Raw genomic sequence first — 22,383 nt, forward strand, 5'->3', positions numbered from 1 at the left:
AAAGGGAATGAGCACTTCTAGTATGAATTACCAGTAGGGGGCGTGACCACTTAAAGTGTCTAGGGCAGCATGAATGCCAGATACGGCCCTGAGCACAGCCCTAATAAAGTCATTAGAGCTGCAGATAAAGGGGGCTCGATTACAGCTCTGGATAGTGGGTTGTATGAGCCGGAGGTTATGAACATGGATGACGATACTAATATATGCCGCACTCTAGATGGAGATCCTACTAATTCATACAATACCCCCTTACATTGTCTTTTGGAGGAGGGTTTGGTATCGGCTGTACTTAATGCCAAACAAATAGAACGATTAAAGGAAAATCACTCACAATGTCCAATATTTCATACATTACCGAAAACGCACAAAGAAGGAAACATCCATCAGTCTAGAGATACATTCAATACTGGCTGCAGAGAAGATTCCTATAATATAGTGAATATTACCAGAAAACATTTACCTATGTTATACACCGACAAGGATCCAGCAACAAGAAAGACAACTGACACGTGGAGGACAAACACCAAAGGTTTCATTGAATGTGGGAGAAATAAATGTGGTTTGTGCAAGTCTGTGCACAAAGCAAAAATGTCTGCATCTACTAACCATAATAAACCCTATAATATCCGACATCTCATTAGTTGTAGCTCCACACGTCATTGACACCATACAATGTGAAGCTTGTCTGCTGCAATATGTGGGGGGCACGGTCAGACCCTTACGTCACCGCATTGGGGGACACGTTAGGGACGTTCTTGGCCCCACAACACGTAATACATCTGCAGCATCACAACATCTCATACAACACAATAGGGATTAATCACTTTACAGTTGTGGGTATTGAATATGTCACCAGACCAGCTAAGGGGGGAGATTGGTATAAAAAGTACACCCCCGAGAAGCCTTGTGGATTCTGGAATTGGCCTCCAGATTCCCCAGTGATATGAAGCTTCGTTCAGACCTTGTATCCATTTACTGAATTGTGTTTTTCCTCTTTTATAGTAATTATACATAATATACACATTATAGATGCAGACACTTCATTCTTCTATTGCACGGATGCTTCTTGTTGTGGACATATGATCATCCATAGGGGTAATGTAGACATACTTGCACATGTCCATTTGGGGCTGGGGGTCTCCGCTGTGCATTAGACCCTATGATGTGTATGAGAAGCCGGTTACTGGTGATTTATTATGTCATGAAGAAGAACTGAACACAAATACCAGGTAGAAACGCAGAGATGTTTTGCTCCTATCTGTTTTTTAATGTTTCTATGATTTTAATTTGATTTGTTCAATAAAAGTTTTTGGTTTTATTCAAACTGGAAAACAAGTGCTGGATTATCAGTAACTTTCTTTGTCCCGTCCATTCCTTCCCAACTGTGATTTTTCATCCAAGCATTGAGAGATGAGCTGAAAGCAGACAATGTTTTCTATAGAGGAATGGCAGACATGGGTGTTGTCCACATAGAAAGCCTCTCCTAAATCCCATACGCAAAAAAGCCGCCCTACAATCTGCCAGGACACATGCGGAAACATATGAAGACTCCTGGGACTTTATACTCTGGAGTGATGAGACCAAGATAAAGGTTTTTTTTGGAACTGATGGCTTCAAAACTGTATAACATTGAAGAGGTGAGGAATACAATGAGAATGCATGGTGTCTACAGTGAGACCTGGTGGTGGCCGTGTCCTTATGTGCGGCTGCATGAGGAGCTACATTTCATTGATGGGATCTTGAATTCACAGATGTTCTGCTCTGTAGTGACAGAAAAGATGCTGCCATCACTCTGTTCCCTTGGTAGGCCACTGTTAAATTTCTGAAGAACAGGGTGACAGTGATTCTGTGGCCAAGTGTCTCCTGATCTGAACCCAACCAAACACCTATGGGGGATTCTGAAGAGACAAGTTGTCATCGCTCCATCCAGCATCCAGGCTCTAAGAGCTCGTTATCGAAAGAGAGATAAAAGATAGATATAGTATTGTCACTAACTTGTTCATTCCAGGCCTAGAAAACTTGGTGCCGTCCTTTAAAATTATGGAGGCCATACAAAATAATAGATGTAGTAGCTTTTGATGTGGGGTGTACTCATTTTTGCATCAACTAATTTGAGTAAAACTGAAGATTTTGTAATGAGAGTTATATTATTAACCTTACTTTCATGTTTTGATTACAAAAAAAATGTTCTATGAAACTTAGTGTTGGCAAAATTGTAGAAATTGATCTTGTGTTCAATGAGCTATTAAACAAAATCTTACTCATCAAAGGGGGTGTACTCATTTATACTGAACAATGCTTATTAAACTTTATAAAACACAGTGAACATAATTATACTTTGTTTTCCGTATGACTTCTCTCATGTTTTACAAGGTGTGATTTATGTATAAAAGATTTCCCACATTCTGAACATGAATACGGCTTCTCTCCAGTGTGAATTCTGTGATGTTTAACAAGATCCAATTTATATATAAAACATTTCCCACATTCTGAACAAGAAAATGGCTTCTCTCCTGTATGAATTCTGTTATGTGCAGCAAGAATTGATTTACGCATAAAAGATTTCCCGCATTCTGAACATGAATACGGCTTCTCTCCTGTGTGAATTCTGTGATGTTTAACAAGATCTGATTTATAACTAAAACACTTCCCACATTCTGAGCATGAATATGGCGACTTTCCAGTATGAATGCTCTGATGTCTACTAAGATGCCCTTTATTTGTGAAGGACTTCTCACATAGTGAACATGAAAATGTTTTTTCTCCTGTGTGATTTCTCTGATGTCTAATAAGATTCCCTTTATTTCTAAAGCATTTCCCACATTCTGAACACGAATATGGCTTCTCTCCTGTGTGAATTCTGTTATGTGCAGCAAGAATTGATTTACGCATAAAAGATTTCCCGCATTCTGAACATGAATACGGCTTCTCTCCTGTGTGAATTCTGTGATGTTTAACAAGATCTGATTTATAACTAAAACACTTCCCACATTCTGAGCATGAATATGGCGACTTTCCAGTATGAATGCTCTGATGTCTACTAAGATGCCCTTTATTTGTGAAGGACTTCTCACATAGTGAACATGAAAATGTTTTTTCTCCTGTGTGATTTCTCTGATGTCTAATAAGATTCCCTTTATTTCTAAAGCATTTCCCACATTCTGAACACGAATATGGCTTCTCTCCTGTGTGAATTCGCTGATGTGGAATAAGACTCCTTTTATCTGTAAAGGACTTTCCACATTCTGAACATGAATACGGCTTCTCTCCTGTGTGAATTTTCTGATGTGTAATAAGAGTCCTTTTATCTGTAAAGCATTTCCCACATTCTGAACATGAATATGGCTTCTCTCCTGTGTGAATTCTCTCATGTCTAATAAGACTTCCTTTACCTGTGAAGGACTTTCCACATTTTGAACATGAATACGGCTTTTCTCCTGTGTGAATTCTCTGATGTATAACAAGCTGTGATTTTTCTGGAAAGCACCTTCTACATTGTAAACATGAAAAAGGTTTTTCCCCGGTGTGAATTCTTTGATGTTTAACAAGGTCTGATTTACTTCCAAAACATTTCCCACATTCCGAACATGAAAATGGCTTCTCTCCTGTGTGAATTCTCTCATGTATAATAAATTGTGATTTATAGGTAAAGAATTTCCCACATTCTGAACAGGAGTATGGCTTTTTACCTTTGTGATTTCTGTGAGTGAAAAAATCTGAGCTTTTTGTAAATTGCTTGTCACACTGAAATCTTGAATCCACTTTGCCCCCTGGACTTTTGGTAATAATGTGAGATTGCTCAGGAGATGATTCCACATGATTAGGAGGATTATAAGAAAGTGAAGTGCTGTGAAGTCCAGGAGGTACAGGAAGGGTGATGAGGTTTCCTCTATTAGAGTGCTTCCTGATATCTTCTCTTTTACAATTTAGTGATAAACCGTTATTCTCACAAGGATTTCCTGTAAGGAGGAAAGATAGATTACATGTGATTTTTTCAACAACACAAAAAGGATTTTTAAATGTTTTTTATGGATCTCACAATGAAGACCCTCGTCAGTGAAAGTACCGGTAATAAGGAGGACAACTACATGCCATAACATTAACACAATGACGGGTAAAGTGAATGACACTTATAAACTGGTGACATTGGCACAAGTCAGGGGTGGCAGAGATTAGACAGCAAATAGTTCGTTAAGTGGTAATTACTGATGACAGGTTCCCTTAATGTACCTCCAGTGCCATTTCACTCTCTCAAGCTTCGTATCTTGCCCTTAGTATAGAAAAGTGTCCACGTAATTAAAGAAGTTGTCCACTACTATTAAAAATGCCGCCAATGTAATTAACCCGTTGAGAGAAGGTTTTTTCTAATTACCTAGCTTTGTCTTTATTGGCTGTGAGCGGCGCTATCGCTGGCCACTCACCGGCATCACGCGACCCCCGGCTGCAGCCGGCTCTTGCTTCCCCTGATGTCACGTCAAGTGAGGCGTGACTTGGTGATGCGATCTCCGCGGTGGATGCCGGGCTGTGGGTGGGGTTTCCCCGCGCGTCACATCCAGCATCCACCGCGCACTTTCCCAATGAATACAAGGTAATTGTGATTCACAAAATGTTATACAATTGAACAGTGAAGAAAAAAAATTACATTTTTACCACTATAATGTTATTTTAGCCCCAGATTTTACATTTTCACAAGGGAAAATGGGTAAAAATGACCACATAATTTGTTATACAATTTCTGCTGAACAGGGCAATACCCCATATGTGTCTGTACTGTACTGCTTAGCCACATGGCGAGACTCGGGAGGGACGGAGCGCTATTTGACTCTTGGAGAACAAACTTTAGTAGAACAGTTTGCAGACTCCATATACAGAGCCCCGAAGTGGCAGAAGAGCAGAATCCCCCCTCAAGTGACACCAGTTTGGAAATTACACCCCTATGGAAATGTATCTACAGGTATAGTGATGAATTTTACTCCATGGGTGCTTCCCAGAAACGAGCAGTAATGGATGTTGTGAAGTGAAAATGCAAATATTCCCTTATAGTGGCCAGTACATTGTAGTGTCCGGTACATTGCAGTGCCCTTACGTTGTAGCGCCCAGTACGATTCCCAGCTAGTGCTTTCTGGACAAATAAATTGGCTCTCCTCGCTACAGTAATGCCAAACATGTGGATGCTAACTGCACACGGTGGGGCCCAGGAGGAGGGGGCATTTGGATTTGGGAGCGCAGATGTCACTGGATTTCTTTAAGTGGGAGCCAAGTCACTTTTCCAGAACCTTTGTGCTTCCAGTAATATGGACACCCCCTATATTACTGTTTACAGATGATGAACCTGAGTGGGGACTTGTTTTTTGTGGGTTGAGTAGAAGCTCTTGGTGGCATTTTGGGGTACAGAACATTTTGGAGCATATTTATCCTGTGCTGAACACTTACAGTGGGTACGGGAAGTATTCAGACCCCTTTACATTTTTCACTCTTTGTTTCATTGCAGCCATTTGGTAAATTCGAAAAAGATCATTTATTTTTCTCACTAAAGTACACTGTGCACCCCATCTTGACTGAAAAAAAGCATAAATGCAGACAATTTTGCAGATTTATTAAAAAAGAAAAACTGAAATATCACATGGTCATAAGTATTCAGCCCCTTTGCTCAGACACTCATATTTAAGTCACATGCTGTCCATTTCCTTGTGATCCTCCTTGAGATGGTTCTACTCCTTCATTGGAGTCCAGCAGTGTTTAATTAAACTTATAGGACTTGATTTGGAAAGACACACACCTGTCTATATAAGACCTCACGGCTCACAGTGCATATCAGACCAAATGAGAATCATCAGCTCAAAGGAACAGCCCAAGGAGCTCAGAGACAGAATTGTGGCAAGGCACAGATCTGGCCAAGGTTACAAAAGTATTTCTGAATTACTCGAGGTTCCTAAGAGCACAGTGGCCTTCATAATCCTTAAATGGAAGAAGTTTGTGACCACCAGAAGTCTTCCTAGACCTGGCCGTCCAGCAAACTGAGCAATCGTGGGAGAAGAGCCTTGGTAGGAGAAGTAAAGAAAAACACCAAGATCACTGTGGCTGAGCTCCAGCGATGCAGTAGGGAGAAGGGAGAAAGCTCACAAAAGTCAATGATCACTGCAGCCCTCCACCAGTCGGGCCTTTATGGCAGAGTGGCCAGATGGAAGGATCTACTCAGTGCAAGACATATGAAAGCCCGCATAGAGTTTGCTCAAAAACACATGAAGGACTCACAGATTATGAGAAATAAGATTCTCTGGTCTGATGAGACGAAGATAGAACTTTTTGGTGATAATTCTAACCGGTATGTGTGGAGAAAACCAGGCACTGCTCATGACCTGCCCAATACAATCCCTACAGTGAAACATGGTGGTGGCAGCATCATGCTATGGGGGTATTTTTCAGCTGCACGGACAGGATGACTGGTTGCAAATGAAGGAAACATGAATGCAGCCAAGTACAGAGATATCCTGGATGAAAACCTCTTCCAGAGTGCTCTGGACCTCAGACTTGGCCCAAGGTTCACCTTCCAAAAAGACAGTGACCCTAAGCACACAGCTAAAATGACAAAAGGAGTGGCTTCAGAACAACTCTGTGACCATTCTTGACTGGCCCAGCCAGAGTCCTGACCTAAACCCAATTGAGCATCTCTGGAGAAACCTGAAAATGGCTGTCCACCAACGTTCACCATCTAACCTGATGGAACTGGAGAGGATCTGCAAGGAAGAATGGCAGAGGATCCCCAAATCCAGGGGTGAAAAACTTGTTGCATCATTCCCTAGAAGACTCATGGCTGTACTAGCTCAAAAGGTGCTTCTACTCAACACTGAGCAAAGGGTCTGAATAATTATGACCATGTGATATTTCAGGCTTTTTTTTTTTATAAATTTACAAAAATTTCTACATTACTGTTTTTTTTTCAGTCAAGATGGGGTGCAGAGTGTACTTTAATGAGGAAAAAAATGAACTTTTTCAATTTACAAAATGGCTGCAATGAAACAAAGAGTGAAAAATTTCAAGGAGTAAGAATACTTTCCGCACCCACTGTACATCGGGGTTTCCATCTAAATCTACAAAATACATGATTCAGATGACACCCCCGAGGGATCCATTCAGAATAATGAGGCAGCAGAGTTACACCGGACTCCGTCTAGCCTCTGGTCGCCTGTGCTTTTATGCACGCTGAAAAAGATGGACATCACTGGATCATAGGCCAGACGGCGTCCACAGCGCCTCATTATACGGAATCTTCCCCCGGGGTTCTGTCCGAATCGCAAGCTCAGTCATTTATATGGCAACATGAGACTTGTGTAAGAATAATATGAAAATAAAAGATGGAAGTAATATTAAAAAACACAATTAGGAAAATTAAAAATGTGCTTATTAAATCATTAAGAAGAGGTGTGAATGCGGCCCAGTTATTCATCGGTGCGCAACCGGACTCTGTACAAGAGCAGCCGCGCCATCACCGGACGCTTCTGCTGTGATGTGGACGGCGGATAAAGCTTCACTGCACCGGAGACTTCATACAATATCACACACCGGTCATCATCAGGCGCCGCTAATCATACTCACATGCCAATCATCATCGTCATACGCCAGTCATCATCATCACACGCCGGTCATCATAGTCACATGCCAATCGTCATCGTCATACGCCAGTTATCATCATCACACGCCACTAATCATAGTCACATGCCAATCATCATCATCACACGCCAGTCATCATCATCACACGCCGCTAATCATAGTCACATGCCAATCATCATCGTCATACGCCAGTCATCATCATCACACGCCGGTCATCATAGTCACATGCCAATCATCATCGTCATACGCCGCTAATCATAGTCACATGCCAATCATCATCGTCATACGCCAGTCATCATCAGGAGCCGCTAATCATAGTCACATGCCAATCATCATCATCACACGCCGCTAATCATAGTCACATGCCAATCATCATCGTCATACGCCAGTCATCATCATCACACGCCGGTCAACATAGTCACATGCCAATCATCATCGTCATACGCCAGTCATCATCATCACACGCCGCTAATCATAGTCACATGCCAATCATCATCGTCATACGCCAGTCATCATCATCACACGCCGGTCATCATAGTCACATGCCAATCATCATACGCCAGTCATCATCATCACACACCGCTAATCATAGTCACATGCCAATCATCATCGTCATACGCCAGTAATCATCATCACACGCCGCTAATCATAGTCACATGCCAGTCATCATCGTCATACGCCAGTCATCATCATCACACGCCGGTCATTATTACACACCTGTGGAAACATCTACAGGAATCTCCTCCTTCCCGTCACTCACACACGGCTGATCCCTCCTCGTCATCGCTTCTTCTTCTGTCTCGTCTTCCTCTTTATTCTTAGTCGGATCTTCCTCCTGATATATCAGATGTAACAATCAGCACAATACAAGAAACCACCAAAATCTGTAACATCTATGACCTCGATCAGAAATGTCCCCCCATATACAGATCCGGTACAGGGCTCAGCACCATCTACCTGATGACTCTCCGGGATGTTGTGATTCTCTTCTGGACAGTCCTGGGGATACAGAGGACGGGGACATCTCTCTGGTGGATTTCTTTCCATGAGTCCATCTGTAGGAAACACACAGTGACAGAATACAGTGATATGTAAAAGTTTGGGCACCAATGGTCAAAATTACTGTTATTGCGAACAGTTAAGTTGAAGATGAAATAATCTCTAAACGGCCTAAAGTTAAAGATGACATTTCCTTTGTAGTTTAGGCAAAACAATGAATAATAAATTATATATATTTTCATCTTTTACATTTAAAAAAAATTCAATAAGGGAAAATGCAAAAGTTTTGGCACCCGGCAAGGTTTGTACCTAGTAGCGCTCCCTTTTGAAAGTATCACAGCTTGTAAATGCTTTTTGTAGCCAGACAATAGTCTTTCAATTCTTGTTTGAGGGATTTTCATTCATTCTTCTTTGGAGAATTCTTCCAGTTCTGTGAGATTCTTGGGTCGTCTTGCATCGTCTGCTATTTTGAGGTCTAGCCACAGATTTTCAATGATGTTCAGATCAGGGGACTATGAGGGCCATTGTAAAACCTTCAGCTTTTGACGTGTGTTTAGTATCATTATCATTTGCCATCCTCTTTTTACCTTCAGCTTTTTTTGCAGATGGTGTTATGTTTGTATCAAGAATTTGCTGAAATTTCAAGGAATCCATTCTTCCCTCTACCCGTTCCCTGTGCCATTGGCTGCAACACAACCCCAAAGCATGATTGATCCACCACTATGCTTAATGGTTGGCGAGATGTTCTTTTCCTAAAATTCTGTGCCCTTTTTTCTCCACACAACTATGATCATTGCTCTATTTTAACCTCATCGGTCTACAAGACTTGTTTACAAAATGCATCAGACCTTCTTAGATGTACTTTTGCATACTTCTGACGCTGAATTTTATGGTGAGGTCGCAGGAGAGGTTTTCTTCTGATGACTCTTCCATGAAGGCCATATTTGTGCAGGTGTCTCTGAAGAGTACAACAATGTTCCACAACTCCAGAGTCTGCTAAATCTTTCTGAAGGTCTTTTGCAGTCAGGCGGGGGTTCTGATTTGCCTCTCTAGCAATCCTACTGAAAATTAATTTGGTCTTCCAGACCTTATCTTGACCTCCACTGTTTCTGTTAACTGCCATTTCTTTATTACATTTTGAACCAAGGAAAGGGCAACTTGAAAGTGCTTTGCTCATAGCCTTCTCCTGCTTTGTGGCCTCCACCATTTTCAGAGAGCTAGACAGCTGCTTAGAAGAAGCCATGGCTGCGGTTATTTTGGCACAATGTTAGAGTAAGCTGTGTTTTTATAAAGCTGGAAATTTGAATCACCTGGCCTTTCCTAACGATGATAGTGAACGAGCCATAACCCTAACAGGCTAAGTAAGATCTGAATCATTGGTCAAAGTTATCTGAGCACACAAATGTCCCAGGGTAACTCAAAGGAAATGTGTCATCTTTAACTTTAGGTCTTTTAGAGATCATTTCATCTTCAACTTGCTTAACTGGTCACAATAACAGGAATTTGGCCAGGGGTGCCCAAACTTTTACATGCCACTGTAGATTGTGTCATGCAATGATGGAAGTAGTAGTAGATGACCATAGAACCGACACGACAGTCTTCCCTCCTCACCCTGCTGATCGGCCCATATTGCGGTCGCCTCTTCTGCTCCATGTATAACCTCAACCTTAATATCAATCAGATCTTCACCCTAAAAAAGAACAATGTGAGATGAGCTCAAATCCCATCACTTCATGGTCAGATGTTGTGGGGTCTTCAGTGTCATCTACCTGATGATCCTCTGGGATGTTGTGATTCTCCTCTGGACAGTAATGGGAATACAGAGGACGGGGACATCTCTCTGGTGGATTTCTCCTCCTGGATCCATCTGTGGAGACACAGAGACTGAATATATGACCTGCCGTGTATCTGTCTATGTGGCACCCCAGGGGTCTGGTTACCACAGTAATAGAGATATTATGTCTGAGAGCAAGTGGGAGGTTTCTCTGGTCAGGAGCCCTAAGCATGCAACATGGCCCACCCAGACCTGGGAGGGGAGGAATCTGCCCTTATAAACTGGGTCTGGGGCGGGATTAGTGAGTGAAGTCCCAGACAGAGACGCAGCCAGGTCTGGAGAACAGCAGACACAGGGAAAGTTACAACAGGAGCTCTGTAGGAGCAGGAGCGAGTGCCAGAGGCTGGAAGCTAGAAAGCTCGCCTTGGCTGAAGACACTAACCCGGACACGGAGTCCGAAGCTGTGGGGACATCCAGGTCCAGCAGCAGAATCCAACCGGCAGGGGATTCCATGTCCTCTGGCCTTAGAAACCCGAAGGCATGGTCACAAGCAAGGGACCAGCACCGCCATCGTGAAGCGGAGGCTAACGGAAGGCCCCAAGTCACAGGCCATACGGGTGAGCACCACACGGTATACTCAGGGACGTGGGCTACTTCTACCCGCATAGAGCAAGGTAGCCAGGAAAGAGTGCAGATAGTCGGGGAGGCCTACAACTCCACCTGGCCAGGGGAGATCCTGCTTGATCACAGACTGACCAGGCCCCTACTGCTAACCAGTACTCCCGGGAGGGTCTGCCTTATACCATCAGTAAAGACCCTGAACTGCACCACACGTCTCTGTGTTTCATCGCCACACCAGCACCATTACTACTGGGACGCTCACACCATCACTCCCATCATCCACACTAGCTGCCCTGAGGCAATACTTCTCCCGTGGGGAGTTATCCCATACTCAGCTGCACAAACAACATCAGCCTCAGCGGTCGGCAGCGCAGCGGCGGTCCCCACTGACCGCAATCCACGGGTGGCGTAGTCGGACATTTGTTATTACCTAAGACTGCCACTGGTTTGACCGCCCTGGGGACGGACCGGGTCACCACCACACTGAGACTACAACCCCCAGCGATCCGGCTCCGGGTATCCCCTGCACAGCACAGGCCCAGGGGGCGCGTCAACTTTGGCGTAGTCGGCAGGATTTCGTGCCCGCAACCACCGGGTACTGCGTGCCTGAAAAAGACTTTTGAACTTACCTGTGGCGAAGTTTCCCGCCGTCCGGAGTCGTTTCCCGCCATCGGACGCCATCTTGGACCGTTTCCCGCCTTCTTCCCGCCATCCGCAGCTGCTTCCCGCCTTCGGACGCCATCTTCGGGACGCCGCGCGGGAAGAAGAGGGGCGTGGACGCCGAAAGCGCGCGAGATCCGAAGCTCCGCCCCACGCTCCGACGCTGCGTAAGGTCCTGGAAGGGAGGAAGAGCGACGCTGACGTCATCGGAGCGCGACGCCAGGTCCTCTACCCCGACGATTGATTGCGGAGCCGCGGCCTACAGAAGAAGAGCATCGCAAGGTAGGCCACGGTCCACTAGGGGGGAAGGAGGATGTCGGACACCGAGGGGAGCTCCACCGCCACACCGGCCACCAGCGCAACCACTGCAGCGGTCATGCCATTCACCATGCCTTATATCCCGGGGGCAACCTGGCTACCCCAGTACTCAGGGGAGTCACATACCCTGAGTGACTTTAGGGAAAGACTTGATAGCCTCTTCCAGGTATACCCCCTCACAGAAGAGCAAAAAGTGAGCATTCTGGTGGCCCAGTTAATCGGGGCAGCCCAAAGGGAGATAAAGTCCTGGTCACCTGGGAAGAAGAGGACTGTCAGAGAGATACTAGCCCGGCTGAAAGACACATTTGATACCCGCACCTCAGCCGAAATAAAGCTCAGATTTTACGGGTGCAAACAACGGGCACATGAAAGTATAAGAGACTATGCTCTAAACCTACAAGAGGCCCTGAGAGCCATTAAGCAGGCAGACCCTGACAGCGTGGGAAATGAAGACAAGTTGCTGACCGAACAATTTATTGAGGGTCTACTGTGCAATGCCCACCGAACCCAGTTGCGGGCAATGGCTTTACAGGACCCTGACGTGGACTTTGCACAGTTCAAGGACAGAGCCATCCGGGTGCTCCGAGAACCAGCACCAGGTGGCGCTGTGACCCACAGGCGCCCTGCTATCACTTATCACCAGGACGCGGCGCCCTTGTCTGCAGGGCCTGTGGGAGCTGATGCACAGGCTTTGAACAATAACCCGGCAACAGACCAGCACCATCAGGTCCAAGAACTGACTAAGAGCGTTGCCGCGCTAACCAGAACTGTGCAGTCTTTACAGGTCTCTTCTCCAGGAAAGATCTAGCTGGCATCCGGACCGGAGGACGTCCCGTGGCGCCGACTGAGGAGGACCCCACCGGCCAGAGGAAGACCCAGCGACAGATACAACGAGGACGGACGACCCATCTGCCGCCGCTGCGATCAACCTGGACATATGGCAAGGTACTGTCATTTAAACGGGCACAACCTGGGGTAGAGGGCCAATCCCCAGGCATAAGATCATCAGGCCCATCAAACTGGCGTGACAAATACGTAGGGGGACGTCCGGTCTTGCCCATGGTACTGGATGGCATTCCTATGAGTGCCCTACTAGACACCGGGTCACAGGTCACCACCATCCCGTACGTGCTCTTCAAGCGGTACTGGAATGACACGGACATAACCCGCTACCCAGATGACGACCTGACATTATCGCCAGCAATGGTCAGCCCGTGCCACAGATGATCATTTCCTTAAATCCTATCAAGGTCGGTAAAGTTGAACTGCCGGCACAAGGACTTATCATTGTGGACATTGACCGTCGCGAGAGTCACCCAAAAATCACCCTAGGTACTAACGTAATTGAAAACTGTCTTGCAGAGGTGATTCTTATTTTGCAACAGGTTGCCAAGAACGCCAGTTCCAGCCAGCAGCGTGTGCTCCAGAAAGAGATCCGGGCACTGATGAAGCGGCAACAAGTGGAACTATCTGGTGGTGAGATAGGTAGCGTGAGAATGTGTGACCCGTTCCCTATTGCCATGCCCCCAAAAAGTGAGATGATGATTTGGTGCCGGGCAGCTATTGGTCTAAGAGGTAGAGACTACCAAGCAATGGTAGAACCCGTCTACTCAGACAGTAGGCCCACCATTTTGACAGCACGGGGGGTGGTCGATGTACGCCATGGGAGGGTGCCCGTCCGCATCATAAATATCGGGGAGAGAGAAGTACACCTGCCCCGGTATGCCACGCTAGCCAAATTGTTCACCATCAACCAGAACTCTGTACAGGCCGTGGAACCCTTGCCTCCATCTCAACCAGAGGAAGGTAGAATCATAGAATGGTAGAGTTGGAAGGGACCTCCTGGGTCATCTGGTCCAACCCCCTGCTCAAAGCAGGATTCACTAAATCATCTCAGACAGATGTCTGTCCAGCCTCTGTTTGAAGGCGTCCATTGAAGGAGAACTCACCACCTCTCGTGGCAGCCTGTTCCACTCATTAATCACCCTAACTGTCAAAAAGTTTTTTCTAATATCTAATCTGTGTCTCCTCCCATTTAGTTTCATCCCATTGCTTCTAGTCTTTCCTTGTGCAAATGAGAATAAAGATGATCCTTCTACAATGTGACAGCCCTTGACATATTTGTAGACAGCTATTAAGTCTCCTCTCAGTCTTCTTTTTTGCAAGCTAAACATTCCCAAATCCTGCAACCGTTCCTCATAGGACATAGTTTGCAGACCAGTCACCATTCTGGTCGCTCTTCTCTGAACTTGCTCCAGTTTGTCTATGTCTTTTTTAAAATGTGGTGCCCAAAACTGTACACAGTATTCCAGATGAGGTCTGACCAAAGAGGAGTAAAGACCGATAATGACTTCACGTGATCTAGACTGTATGCTTCTGTTAATACATCCCAGAATTGTATTTGCCTTTTTTGCTGCTGCATCACACTGTTGACTCATGTTCAGTCTATGATCTATTAGTATACCTAAGTCTTTTTCACATGTACTGTTGCTTAGCTCTATTCCTCCCATTCTGTATATGCTTTTTTCATTTTTATTGCCCAGATGTAGTACTTTGCATTTTTCCCTGTTAAAAATCATTCTGTTGGTTGCTGCCCACTGCTCCAGTTTATTTAGGTCTTTTTGAATCCTCTCTCTCTCTTCTCTAGTATTAGCTATCCCTCCTAGCTTTGTGTCATCAGCAAATTTAATCAGTTTACCCTCAATTCCTTCATCTAAATCATTGATAAAGATGTTGAACAATACAGGTCCCAGGACGGAGCCCTGTGGTACCCCACTTGAGACATTCATCCAGCTGGATGTGAAGGTAACGGCTCTAAGAAACCAATGGAGGACTGGTGTCAGCAACTGCATTTGGGTGCTGACTCCACTCCCTCACACCAAAAACAGGGAGTCTATCGGGAGGTTCAAGAGTACGAAAGAGTGTTTAGCAAACACCCGTTAGACTTAGGGCGAGTAAATGGGGTAGAACATCACATCCCAACCGGAGACCATCCTCCCATAAAAGAGAGATACCGACCCGTACCCCCTGCACACTATCAACACGCCAAGGGGATGCTAAAAGACATGAAGGAGGCTGGGGTAATTAGGGACAGCTGTAGGGACAGCTGTAGCCCTTGGGCAGCTCCACTAGTCTTAGTGAAAAAGAAAGACAACACCATGAGAATGTGTGCAGACTACAGGAAGGTCAACCGTATCACACACAAAGATGCGTACCCGTTACCAAGGATAGAAGAGTCCTTAGCTGCATTAAAATCTGCTAACTTCTTCTCTACTTTGGATCTCACTAGCGGGTACTGGCAGGTTCCTGTAGCAGAGGCGGACCGGGAGAAGACCGCATTCACCACCCTGATGGGACTCAGCGAATTTAACTGTATGCCGTTCGGGCTCTGCAACCTTCCAACGGTTGATGGAATGCTGTCTGGGACACCGGAACTTCGAGATGGTCCTGTTATACCTGGACGACGTCATCGTCTATTCTAAGACCTATGAGGACCATCTGGAACACCTGGCAGAAGTGTTTGAAGCCCTGGCAAACTATGGCCTAAAGGTAAAACCCTCAAAGTGTCATCTACTGAAGCCAAAGGTACAGTACCTGGGACACGTGGTGAGTGCTGACGGAGTAGCCCCCGACCCTGACAAGATCACCGTAATTAAGGACTGGCCAAGACCATCCAGCATAAAGGAAGTGCGGCAGTTCCTCGGGTTGGTAGGCTACTACCGAAGATTCATTCCCGGTTTTACCAAGAAGGCAGCTCCTATGCAGGACCTCCTGATAGGCCAGTCCAGGAAGGCCAAAAACCAGAAGCCACCCTTCAAATGGGAAAAGCTGGAAGAGGAGTCATTCCGCCAGCTGAAGATGGCCCTCACGGGGGATGAAATCCTGGCGTACCCTGATTACAGCCAGCCCTTTATCCTCCACACGGACGCAAGCAACATCGGGCTAGGGGCCGTACTGTCCCAGATCCAGCAGGGGAGAGAACGGGTAATTGCTTACGCCAGCCGAAAACTGCGACCCACGGAAAGAAACCCTGAGAATTACAGCTCGTTCAAGCTAGAGTTCCTGGCAGTGGTGTGGGCAGTAACCGAACGTTTCAAGCATTACCTTGCCTCTTCCAGGTTCACCGTGTACACGGACAACAACCCGTTGACACACCTGGACACTGCAAGACTGGGTGCCCTGGAGCAGAAATGGATGGCCCGCCTGTCCAATTTTGAGCTCACGATCAAGTACCGGGCAGGACGCTCCAATACCAACTTGGACGCCCTGTCCAGGATGCCAAACCTACCGGACGAAGGGGAGGATCCAGAAGAATTGGAAGAGATCGAACTCCCTGCGTTTCACAGTCATGGGATTACCCAGTATTCCCACCGTGTGAGGGGCTAGCGATCCGCTACGTTCAACCCCTTACCCCACTACAACTGGGCGGAGACACAAGACAGCGACCCCGCAGTCCGTCTGGTGAAGGAGATGCTGACCCAGGCTGACGCCCGCCTGGACCCAGACGCTCCGGAAGAGACCAAGCAACTGTGGACGGAGAAGAGCAGACTGTTTCTCTACAAGGAGAAGTTGTGCCGCAGATTGGTCAATTCCCGGACACATGAACTGATCTGGCAGGTGGTGGTACCGAGACGGGACGCAGCTATGGTGCTGGAGGCCTACCACAATGGGGCAGGGCACTTCGGATGGAAGAAGCTGGAGTTCCTGCTGCGTGAACGGTTCTACTGGATAGGCATGAGAGGAGCCATTGAGAGGTGGTGTAGAGACTGTGGCCCGTGCAATCTAAGAAGAAGGGACCGTGCCAGCCAGAGGACTCCCCTGCAGCCCATCATCACCAGGCAGCCGCAGGAACTGGTCGCTCTGGACCATGTTAAACTGGCTCCAAGCAGAAGCGGGTATGTCTACACCTTAACCATCGTGGATCACTACTCCCGGTTCCTGGTGGTGGTCCCTGTCAAAGACCTGACGGCTCAGACAGCAGCCAGAGCCTTCCAGCTGCACTTCTGTCGCCCACACGGGTACCCGGACCAAGTGCTGACGGACCAAGGACCAGCCTTCGAAGCGGAGGTCTTCCAGGAGTTCTGCAACCTGTATGGCTGCAAGAAGATAAGAACAAAGCCCTATCACCCCCAAACCAATGGACTCTGCGAGAAGATGAACCAGGTGGTGATAGATCTGCTAAAAACATTGCCCCTGGAAGAACGCAGTCTGTGGCCTGAGAAACTGCCCGATCTGGTGGACCTGTATAACCACATCCCGGTAGGTTCCACCAACTGTACCCCGGCTTACCTAATGCGAGCAAGACCTGGTAAGCAGCCTGTTGACCTGGATATGGGAGTCCTGACACCCGAGGACACCTCGCCAGAAGCAGACTGGGATACAGAACGGCAGCAGCAGTACCGGAAAGTACAGGAGAGCGTCGAGCGAAGTCTCTGTCAATCAAGAGAAAGGCAGGAGAGGACTTACAACCAACATGCTCCCGCTGTTCCCTTGGTACCTGGAGAGCAGGTCTTGAAAAGAAAAAGGCGGCTCCATAAGTTGGATGACCAGTGGGAAAAGGACCCGTACACCGTACTGCCCTCAAGCCACAATAATCCAAAGGTGTACGTCATCAGTAAGGATGGAGGAGAGACCACAGCCACTGTCTCCAGAGACCACCTGAAAAAGTGCCCCGAGAAGTTACAAAGCACGGATGAAGATCAGGAAGACCCTCAACCCGTAGAGGAAAAGGAGGAAATGATCAGCACCGTACTCGGAGACTTTCCCTGGTCCTGGACACAAGTAAACAACGCTATCGTGGTGCCCGTCCTCACCTTTCTCCAGCTAGCCCCTCAAGTGCCTACAGAAGACCAGGTAGAGCTGGAAGAGCAGCCGGCCCAGGAGGCAGAAGAATCCACACCAGCAGCCCAGGAGAATCAACCCTCTGCTAGTAGTGAGCCTGCCGTGCCCCTAGTGAGCCAAAGAGTGCGCAGAAAGCTGCCCAGCTTGCCCATAACACCTCCTACACCCTGTAGTGCAGGACCAGTTAGTGAGCTCCGTAGGTCCACTAGAGTCACTAGAGGTCAAATGCCCGCGCGCTGGAGAATATAAGTAATGCACTGTGAATTTACCTGTTTCTTGAAAATATTTATGGTTTATGTTTGTTGCCTGTTATTAATTATGTTTCTCAGTTAACCTGCAGATTTATTTGGACTAACAGGTTATGGACACTGGATAACCGGAACAATTTTGTAGATAGTTGCACCTTGGTGCCTCTTGCGAAGACGGCCGCGGAAGAGAAAACCTGTCTGGCGTGGCCTACTTGCGGCCCAAAGTAGCTAGCTCCAGCCTTGCAGCCACGCCCAAGGCCAACGCAAGGGGTTTGCTTTGAACAGGTCCCCTACTTCGCTTAAAACTTCACCTTGGGTGATATGGACACCCGGTTGCAGACACGCCGTGACCTTTAAAGAACTAAAGCTTCCTGTAAATATGTTATTGTATTATTGTTATACCCTGCATTTATGTTTCTTTAAAAAAAAAAATGTGTTTAGTCCCAGAGTACTAAAATTTACAAGGGGGGAATGTGGCACCCCAGGGGTCTGGTTACCACAGTAATAGAGATATTATGTCTGAGAGCAAGTGGGAGGTTTCTCTGGTCAGGAGCCCTAAGCATGCAACCCGGCCCACCCAGACCTGGGAGGGGAGGAATCTGCCCTTATAAACTGGGTCTCGGGCGGGATTAGTGAGTGAAGTCCCAGACAGAGACGCAGCCAGGTCTGGAGGACAGCAGACACAGGGAAAGTTACAACAGGAGCTCTGTAGGAGCAGGAGCGAGTGCCAGAGGCTGGAAGCTAGAAAGCTCGCCTTGGCTGAAGACAATAACCCGGACACGGAGTCCGAAGCTGTGGGGACATCCAGGTCCAGCAGCAGAATCCAACCGGCAGGGGATTCCATGTCCTCTGGCCTTAGAAACCCGAAGGCACGGTCACAAGCAAGGGACCAGCACCGCCATCGTGAATCGGAGGCTAACGGAAGGCCCCAAGTCACCGGCCATACGGGTGAGCACCACACGGTATACTCAGGGACGTGGGCTATTTCTACCCGCATAGAGCAAGGTAGTCAGGAAAGAGTGCAGATAGTCGGGGAGGCCTACAACTCCACCTGGCCAGGGGAGATCCTGCTTGCTCACAGACTGACCAGGCCCCTACTGCTAACCAGTACTCCCGGGAGGGTCTGCCTTATACCATCAGTAAAGACCCTGAACTGCACCACACGTCTCTGTGTTTCATCGCCACACCAGCACCATTACTACTGGGACGCTCACACCATCACTCCCATCATCCACACTAGCTGCCCTGAGGCAATACTTCTCCCGTGGGGAGTTATCCCATACTCAGCTGCGCAAACAACATCAGCCTCAGCGGTCGGCAGCGCAGCAGCGGTCCCCACTGACCGCAATCCACGGGTGGCGTAGTCGGACATTTGTTATTACCTAAGACTGCCACTGGTTTGACCGCCCTGGGCACGGACCGGGTCACCGCCACACTGAGACTACAACCCCCAGCGATCCGGCTCCGGGTATCCCCTGCACAGCACAGGCCCAGGGGGCGCGTCATCTATATATGAGATCCGTCTCTCAGAACCGGTAATTCTATGTTTATGTATCTGGGAATAAATTACATTGTTGTGGTCCTCACCACCGGTACCGAGGTCCCAGCACATTGTGGGCCTCAACTATGAAGTGATAATCAGCGAGGCCAAAGCCTAATGCTCTGCACTCGGAGGATGAGGACCCTGAGGAGAGGGACAGAGAAGACCCTCGTCAGTCAGATGGAGGAGCCGTACTAAAAAACACAACTTCTCCAAGTTTCGTCTCCGGGGATGGAACCACAGAGGAGCTGGAGAAAGCTCCACATTTCTATCCATTGGTTTCTTCTCTCCTAATTCACTGTATGGAGATTGGGGGAAGACTATTTACCAGTGATTGTTTTTTTGAGAGCTCATGATGTCACCATGAGGACACGGCCTCCCTCCTGGACAGGATCCTCTGGGATCACTCAGAGGAGAGAACCTGACTTCCTCCTATTAAAAGACGGGTTACCGCATTTTTCTTCTTCTTTAAATAGAGATAAATCTCAACATCCGCCTCGGTATAAACACTAAAATAGGCAGCAATATCTGCGTTTGTCTCTAAAGGAGGAAAAAAGGGCACATGTACGGCTGACGGATGAAGTCACAGAACCCGGAAGGACGGTGTTGTGGGGAGCACCCGGTACGCAGCGGTTAGTACCTATCAATGTGTAGAAAGGACAACTAGAGAGCCGGCACCGGGGTCATGGGCGCTTACTGATGCACACGGGGAGCCAAGGAGAGATTGTCTGGTCAGACTCCACAGAAAAGCTCCATAATACATATTCTTCTGAACAAACATCCCTTTAAGGGAGACTTACAATTATTACCACCAGACCAGGATCTCAGATTGAAGTCCCCATTATTTTTGTTTTGTCTCCCAAAATTAGAACAAATGTTTTTGTTTTATAAAAATAAATCTATCTATCTATCTATCTATCTACATACATATACACACACACATATATATATTATTATTTGGCATTTTCACGTCAGGATTTATTGCACACGGTAAACGCCAAAAGAAAAAAACACATCAGAAACACCTCCCCAAAACTGTAATGAAAAAACAACAATCAAAAAAAGTCACCAATAAAAAGGTCAACGGCCATTCAAGAAGAGAAGCCCTCACACAGCTCCGATAACGGAAGATAAAGTGATGGGTGTCAGGAACAGTTCTGAAAATGGCAGCGACATCGTTCTTACCGCCCAATAAATGCTGAGAAACAAAACCCAAAAAGCCAGAAGCCCGACCACGACTGATGACGACATTGAGCCTGACCGATTCAGAGGGATGGACGAGCGACAGCGGATTAGGGGGAAAATCATCAGTAAATTAACCCCGACTCTGCTGAGTAACGATCAGACTCCGGTACCAAAAGAAATCATAGGAGAGAACGGACAGAAGCGCTGGGACATCTGCAGACAAAATGTGACCGATGCTCTAAGGAAGGTGAAAGATTCAGAAAGAAACCGCCGAGGACGAAGACTGAAGACTGATGAAGACGACAGCGGAGAAACCATGACTCACAGATCAGAAGAGATGAATCAGGGAATGAAAGCTGTGAGAAAATGTAGAGAAAACCAGAGCAAGTCTGGAGAAAAATCATCTATTATAGGACGAGGCCGAGAGAAATCATCACATCCACCGGAGCCAACAAGAGTCTCCTCTCACCTGGTGATGTCAGAGGCCGGAGCTCCTCCATCATCACCTCCTGGTACCGATCCTGGTGTCCTTCTAGATACTCCCACTCCTCCATGGAGAGATAGACAGCGACGTCCTGACACCTTATAGGAACCTGACAACAACGACACCGTCATCACCCAGAATCCTCCAGTGCTGTTCTGTATAACGTCTCAGCAGTCAGCTCTCCGGTCATCACCCAGAATCCTCCAGTGCTGTCCTATATAATGTCCCAGCAGTCACCTCTCCAGTCATCACCCAGAATCCTCCAGTGCCGTCCTGTATAATGTCCCAGCAGTCACCTCTCCGGTCATCACCCAGAATCCTCCAGTGCTCTCCTGTATAATGTCCCAGCAGTCACCTCTCCGGTCATCACCCAGAATCCTCCAGTGCTGTCCTGTATAATGTCCCAGCAGTCACCTCTCCGCTCATCACCCAGAATCCTCCAGTGCCGTCCTGTATAATGTCCCAGCAGTCACCTCTCCGCTCATCACCCAGAATCCTCCAGTGCCATCCTGTATAATGTCCCAGCAGTCACCTCTCCGCTCATCACCCAGAATCCTCCTGTGCCGTCCTGTATGATGTCCCAGCAGTCACCTCTCCGGTCATCACCCAGAATCCTCCTGTGCCGTCCTGTATAATGTCCCAGCAGTCACCTCTCCGGTCGTCACCCAGAATCCTCCAGTGCTGTCCTGTATAATGTACCAGCAGTCACCTCTCCGGTCATCACCCAGAATCCTCCAGTGCTGTCCTGTATAATGTCCCAGCAGTCACCTCTCCAGTCATCACCCAGAATCCTCCAGTGCTGTCCTGTATAATGTCCCAGCAGTAACCTCTCCGCTCATCACCCAGAATCCTCCAGTGCTGTCCTATATAATGTCCCAGCAGTCACCTCTCCGCTCAGCAGCTCAATCATCTTGTTGCTGAGCTCTAGGATCTTCTTCCTCTTCCTCTCATGTATCGGGGGGTGCGGGGGAGGCTCTGTGATGGGGTCTGGGCTCCGCCCTCCTGACTCCTGGAGATGGATGATGGGAGTCACACCCTTCCCCGGTGTCTTCCTCACTATTGTGTAATCCTGTGTATGGAGAGAGACACGTAGGGAGAAGAA

General features: G+C 47.3%; 1 protein-coding gene across 1 annotated transcript; it reads right to left on the reverse strand.

The window, feature by feature from the left end:
- Positions 1-1,876: 1,876 nt before the first annotated feature.
- LOC141241675 (uncharacterized) lies at positions 1,877-20,788 on the reverse strand. The gene is made up of 6 exons (XM_073668789.1): positions 20,724-20,788; positions 20,064-20,121; positions 10,222-10,300; positions 8,569-8,666; positions 8,329-8,446; positions 1,877-3,959 (listed from the first exon to the last, which is right to left on the reverse strand). Exons 1-6 carry the CDS (start codon positions 20,786-20,788, stop codon positions 2,332-2,334), a joined length of 2,046 nt encoding a protein of 681 aa, XP_073524890.1. The 3' UTR covers positions 1,877-2,331.
- Positions 20,789-22,383: the final 1,595 nt, after the last annotated feature.

This window comes from Phyllobates terribilis, unplaced genomic scaffold (genome assembly GCF_046119375.1).
Source record: "Phyllobates terribilis strain yellow unplaced genomic scaffold, ASM4611937v1 Scaffold_1019__1_contigs__length_468203, whole genome shotgun sequence".
Taxonomy (NCBI): domain Eukaryota; kingdom Metazoa; phylum Chordata; class Amphibia; order Anura; family Dendrobatidae; genus Phyllobates; species Phyllobates terribilis.

Excerpts from the sequence above, each read along its gene's own strand:
- LOC141241675 (XM_073668789.1), bottom strand. The coding sequence starts at position 20,788 with ATGTCGCTGCCATTTTCAGAACTGTTCCTGACACCCATCACTTTATCT. Across the intron at positions 8,667-10,221 it reads AATATGGGCCGATCAGCAGG|ATGGACTCATGGAAAGAAAT; the intron begins GTGAGGAGGGAA and ends TGTTTCCTACAG. Across the intron at positions 8,447-8,568 it reads ACATCCCGGAGAGTCATCAG|GAGGAAGATCCGACTAAGAA; the intron begins GTAGATGGTGCT and ends CTGATATATCAG.